General features: G+C 29.2%; 1 protein-coding gene across 1 annotated transcript; it reads right to left on the reverse strand.

The window, feature by feature from the left end:
• Nucleotides 1-410: 410 nt before the first annotated feature.
• Nucleotides 411-3,975, reverse strand: LOC135928834 (globin-1-like). Its single transcript, XM_065465298.1, has 4 exons — nt 3,875-3,975; nt 3,715-3,820; nt 827-934; nt 411-548 (listed from the first exon to the last, which is right to left on the reverse strand). The coding sequence occupies exons 1-4, from the start codon at nt 3,973-3,975 to the stop codon at nt 411-413; spliced, it is 453 nt and encodes a 150-aa protein (XP_065321370.1).
• Between the last annotated feature and the right edge of the window lie 2,481 nt (nt 3,976-6,456).

Consider the following 6,456-nt stretch of genomic DNA (forward strand, 5'->3'; position numbering starts at 1 on the left):
CTTTGAAGAGATGGACACTGGGTGTATGAAGGGTGGGGGGCAGTTTGCAAACATACAAAATAAATAATATTAATTTAAAGATTGTATGAAATGTCAATCAATTATTACATATTTTGTTTAGTGTAAATGAATGGAAGTTTTTTTTCCCCTGAAATTCAATGATGTTTTTGTAATGAACGTGAATTAAATTATTATCGGAAATAAAAGGCCTATAAATATTTGAATTATTTTCTGCGAATCATTATTGGGGAAATTAAGCTGTGTAATAATATTAATGGTAATAATTTTATCGAGAATAAAAATTGGTGATTATCATAAATACAACTATGGACAAATTCAAATTTTTTTTTTTGGTCTCTTAAAATTTATAAAATATATAGTGGCTTTTGCATTTAAAAGAGTAAAATATTTTAGTCATCTTGTTGCAATCCTTTGAATATATATTTTTCCATAATCGCAAACATTTTTTTCCAAGCTGCGGCTTCGGCCTCCGAAAAGGAATCCCCCAATACACCACCACAAGTATCCAAAAAGACTATCCACAAATTCTTAATGGTTGTTTTAATGTGTTTATTATTAGATAATAATATAATAAAAAAATGGTTATATTTCTTTAAAAAAAATAATATTTATTAATCAGCACCGACTAGTTATAGGAGATCTCACTTTTAAAGGCGCCAGAATCACTAAATAAAGTTAGTGCCAAAACTGTAGGTTTAGAAATTGAGAGGAGAGTGCTAGACGTCAATTTAATATGATATTGACAGTAAGAGAGGCAGAGGTGGCACAAGCATCTGGGTTAAATGACATTAGCCATGAAGAAAACCTGGGTGAGGTCAACTGACGAGAAATGTGAATAGACAAGAGGGCCATCTAAGGAGACATGGTGAGGGAATCCGGAGGTAGCGAAAGCTCTGGACGAGAAACGGAGGTGCTTCAAAGAATGGTATAATACTTAAGAAAATAGTGATAACGATATTTACAAGGTGGTGAAAAGAATTGCTGAAAAAGAGAGAAGAAGAAAATATAGAGGAGTTTGCTAAGGAAATGGAATCCGCGAAAGGATTGGGAAATGTGCGAATAGCAAAGCAGATGGCAAAAAAGAGTTTTAAATATATGGAAAGAATGATTGATAAAGTGGTATTAAGAACACCTGGAAAATCTACATGGATGGACTTTTGAAGAAGGGAATCAATGGGATAATGATGTTAGTTATGGAAAGGTAGATGGTCCAAGGTTTAAATTTGGCAAAGGATGAAAATTAAGAGAGCAGTGAAAAAGATGAAAAAAGGAAGGCAGAATGTTTAACGAGGGTGATATCAAAGATGTTTAAAGGTTTTGATGAATTAGGTTATTGAATTTAACCAAACAGTGTCACAGAAGGAACTATTCCCTGGGATTGGCGAAAAAGTATAATTATTCCAGTATACAAGAGATCGCATATATTACAGAGCTATTAGACTCCTGGAACATACATAGAAAGTATTGAGAGGGTGTTAGGGATAAGGGAACAAATTAAAATTAACGAAATTCAGTTTGGTTTTGCATCTAGGAAAGGCAGATAACCCTTTTTGGTGAGACAAATATTGGAGAAGTATCTTGCAGAGGAAAAGAAACTGTATTATGTGCTTATTGATTTGTAGAAAGCTTACTAGATGGACCTTGAGAAAATCAGGTGTGGAAGAATAATTGAATATCGCAGAGATGTCAATCTGGAGCACAAACTGCTGTACGGACCGATGATAAAGATAGTGAAAGCTTTGAAGTGAAGGTAGGACTTTATCAAGGATCCTTGCTAAGTCCATTATTATTTATCTTAGTAATGGATGTGGTGGCTAGAGAAATGCGTGAAGAACTTCCCTGGGAGCTATTATACGCAGATGACTTTGTATCAATGGCAAACAGTGAGGAAGAATTGAGGGGCAAAAATTATTAGATGGAAGATGGCTATGGAAACAAAGAGCTTGAAATTGAATGCAGCAAAGACAAAGGTGATGATTGGTGGAGATAATCTGAAGATGGAGGAATCCAGCAACTGGTGTGGTGTATGTGAAAAAGGAGTAGTTATAATTCAATCCAATACACTAGATACCAGAAATGGGTACATAATAGATTATGCGGGGAAAAGGAAGTCTGATGTTTGCAAAGAATGACTTTTATTTGTAGAACGTTCATAAAAGGGTATACTGATAACGTTGAAAATGGTGGTTTAAATAAGTTGATAAGTTTTATTACTTGAGCGATATGCTAAATGCAGATGGTGGGGTAGATTCTGTTGCTGTTGCGAGAAGCATGGAAATAGTTTAGAGATGTCGTCTATTCTATCAAATAAAAAAGTCTCTCTAAGGTTAAAAGGGGAAAGTTTGAGTGAGGATTTATTTAGTTTATGTAATAATGAAAGCGATCTACGAGGCCAAATTAGAAAGAACAGATATGAAGATGATTAGATAGATCTGTGGAATGAAAAATCAGCAAAGAATAGCGACCAAGATTGGGTATAGAGTAATGATTGGAGTGGTAATGCGAAAAAATAGACTATGATGGTTTTGGGAACGTGAAACGTTTGACAAAAGATGACTGGTTAAAGAGATGCACCTTGATCGAAGTAGGAGGATCAATACTTAGAGGAAGGCCCAAAATGACGTAGATAAAAGTGTTAGCGAATGAGAAAAATGAATTATACAAATATTGATGTTCAGGACCGTTAAAAATGAAAAAAAAAATCCGAGAAAAAACTGGCCAACCTGGGTACCTGGAAATCGCTATTAAACGGAGAATAAGAATTAGTATACAATTACTAAAATATCATGTTCATTAATCATGATATAAAATATCCCTACAACTAATGCTAATGGTATAGAAATTATAACAATGTGTGTGTTGTGTAATTGTGTTTAAATCTAATCTCGAATTTCTTATCAATAGTCTTTTTTTAAAATTTATATTTACTTTTTTGCTTTAACGTAATGTTTAAATGTACGTAAAAAGTTATTCAAACTTGAAAATATTCAGGGGTTAAGCCAAATCTGGCATGCATTACTCCATTTGCGATCAATAATTCCTCTAGGCATTCCGGATCATCGAGATTTTGAACCATGGCAAAGACTGTTCATTACCTTAAATAATATATTTTTTACAAATAACAATCATCTGAGAGTGAAAAAAATAATCTTCGAAAAAATTTTGAGCAAAAATCTTTGAAGTCTTCATGGAAGATTATTCGTGCGGTAAAAGGTATTTTTTAGATAAAATATTTGATCAAAAATCTCTTCTTTAAAAAGATATCCTTTAATTGCTCAAAAATGTATTTGATAATTATTTTTTTTAAACTCTGAATCACAATATAGGTAGAAAAAATATGTGCATTATATTACCGGCAATAAGCGTCATCATTATATTTCATACACTCTCTAATTTTTAATTTAAATAACTTGAAAGTTCATCATCGAATTGTCTAAAATGTATAAAATAGGGTATTTTAAAGGGGATATTTTACACAATACTGAAAAGGAATATTTTAGCCAAGATCAGTTATCTTCATTTAGATCAGATCCTCAAATATAAAAACCTACCGCAAAGCATTTTTCATTATGCCAGAAATGTAAATCCCAGATTGTGTTAAATATCGATCCCTTTCAGATAATTCTTAAATATTATTACAGATATTGCCTGATTGACCTCATTGTCGGTAACAAATATATATATATTATATACCGTGACACCGTGAGCTTTCATTTGTCTAGAACTGGCTAAATCTTCCATCGAGATTCGTTCCAATTTGATAAAAAGATTTTTGTAATCTGGGTAGGCCTTGAATAAACTAGTAAAATAAAGAATCCAGTCATACCATATCTAAAACGGAATGTTTTCATACTTTATGAATAGTAGGACCCCTGACTCTTTTGGGGTTTTCATCAGTTTAAGCCAAGTTTCGTTGACCATCGCTATTTCATCCGTATTCAACTGTATTCCCATTAGTTATTCTTGTATTTTTCTTTAAAAAATAGTTTATAGAAATATACATATATATATATTTATATATCATCATCCCCCCTAGTGTCGCTAAAAGGCTCGATTTTGAGCCGATTTTTAAAAACGGCTAACTCATTATTGTAGCCGGAAAAAATATTGCCTAAGTCTCGCGATTTCGCTAATAGATATCCAGCTTGTTGTGCCATCTACGAGCAAGATATTCAGCCTAGCGTAATATTATCATGAATAAAATATTGAGCTAGTCGTCGGTTTTAAATTTCGGCTCAAATCGAGCCGTTTAAAAATACTAGCCCACCACTGCAAGACTTCTTAACAAGTATTTTTTTGGGATAAATGAGTTCATCTTTATAAGCCCGCTACCATATCTAAAAAGAATTATTTTTTTTTAAATTAAAACGAGGAAATAATAACAAGCATGAAAAACCTCGTAAGTGGGCATAGGGGTCTTATATGTGAATATTTTTTCTTAAAAATCAATCTAATGTAGATACATTATAATTAAAAGTCAAAATTTTTTAATAAGTAGTAATAATATTTTATAATTATACAAATAACAGTTAAAAAAGTTATATTTTTTTTGTCTCTCCTGAGCAATTTCTAATTATACTAAAGAGGTATTGCAGTGGTGACGACGATCTACGACTTGTAATCATGGTTTTATCAAACAGCAAATTGTTCGATAAAAATATATATAATCAACATCTTATTTAATAATCATAATTATAATCAATCTTGATATCGTATCAAACTAAATTATCGAAAATCATAATTAATAATTTAAATTAATAATATACACTTCAACATGTAATATTAATATCGAAATTATTTTTTAACTATATAGAAGAGAGGGGGGTTATATGGCAAGTGTTTTGATATTCTGCAATAAAAATTATTATTTTATAAATTAAACTAATTGTTTAATTGAATAGTCTCATTGCTAGATTATAAAATACTTTAAAAATGGGGTCTTCAATCAAAAATACACTGGGCGCTATTCAGGATTAGGTATTTTACTATTTACCAACGACCCTGGGGTAAGATGACAAGTTTTTCGGGGTAAGATGGTTAATATGAATAAATTTAGCCCAATATATATTGTTATGTTTAAATAATGGATAATTAAAACAAATTATAAAAGTTTTCACAATAAAGATATACATAAAATAGATAATTCTAGTATAGCCAAAGGCCTACTATAAATGGACCTAAATAAAGACTTTTAAAAATTTACGTGAAAAGGCCCACCTTATTCTGTTGCAATCTTAGAAATATTTAAAAAAATGACTTCCCCCTTTCCCCTTTCAAGTTGAAAAAAATTTGCGACACCATTGTTCACACCTGGTTCAAGTCGCTCATCACGATTGTGATTAAAATATGGGGCACCAATGGGCATTGATTAATTTTTGAATATTTTAATGATCCGCCAAGCCTATAACTATGTGGGCCTTCATTCAGGTTTAGCAAAATAGTTATATTTAAATTAATAAGAAAATAAATAATTTTGGTATAATAATAATATATATAGATACTATAGCACTTACAACCAAATAAAAAGTATAATATCAGTAAAATTATTTGAATTATCTTTTAAAGAAATGATAATTGAATAATAGATAAAATGACAATTAATAGGTTTTTTAAATATTCTGAATAAATTTATAATATAAGATAATAAAATGTTAATTATAATAAATATATTAATTTATATTAAAAAAAATTATTATTACATATCATCGTGATGGTGAAGATTGAAGTTAATAAATTTTAATAAGTTGCACAAATAACAAACTTAAATTTTTAAGGGGTAAAGCAAGAGCGGGAAAAATTATTTCATTTCACATCATTTCGCATAACAAAATAATACCCATCTTTTGTGTAAATGTAAAATTAAATATATTTTAATAATGTGTAAAAATATAACTAATATTATAATATATAATATATTAAATTTAATCATTTCTAATGCAACAGGAGCAATAACTTATAAATAATTTTTTTAATTTTCAATTTAGAAAGGAAAAAATATATTTTTCAGGTTTTTTAGATAAAAAAAATGTACATTGATGTGGAATAATTGCATTATCAAAGCCAATTATTTAGACACTTTTAAATTTAATTTGCCTTAATAAATAATTTATGTTACAAGTTTAGAATTTTTATAATTATATTTACGGAATATTTTATTCAAAATTTAAAATAAATTTAAGTAATTTTCCCTACAAAAACAGAGATAATGGAGTATATAATCAAATATTTTTTTTAGGTTAAAAAAAATGAATAAAAATCACTTATTATCATAACTTTAACTATTTTGAAGTTACTTCTCTAAAAAAGAAAAATAGCTAAAGGAATTTGTTGGATATTCTTTATTTTCCAAGTTAGCAAGTTTTTTTTAAACAAACTTTATATATATATATATAAATGACATATGATATATTTAATGATAAAAAAATTAATTTTATT

Source organism: Gordionus sp. m RMFG-2023, chromosome 4, assembly GCF_954871325.1.
Source record: "Gordionus sp. m RMFG-2023 chromosome 4, tfGorSpeb1-WG-v2, whole genome shotgun sequence".
NCBI classification, from domain to species: domain Eukaryota; kingdom Metazoa; phylum Nematomorpha; class Gordioida; order Chordodea; family Parachordodidae; genus Gordionus; species Gordionus sp. m RMFG-2023.

What these genes read in the sequence shown, in the direction of transcription:
- LOC135928834 (XM_065465298.1), bottom strand. Translation starts at nt 3,975, where the DNA reads ATGGGAATACAGTTGAATACGGATGAAATAGCGATGGTCAACGAAACT. An exon ending in TGAAAGCTCACGGTGTCACG is followed by an intron (nt 935 to 3,714) that starts GTATATAATATA and finishes CATTCTTTGAAG; the next exon opens with CACCTCCGTTTCTCGTCCAG. An exon ending in CGTCAGTTGACCTCACCCAG is followed by an intron (nt 549 to 826) that starts GTTTTCTTCATG and finishes ACAACCATTAAG; the next exon opens with AATTTGTGGATAGTCTTTTT.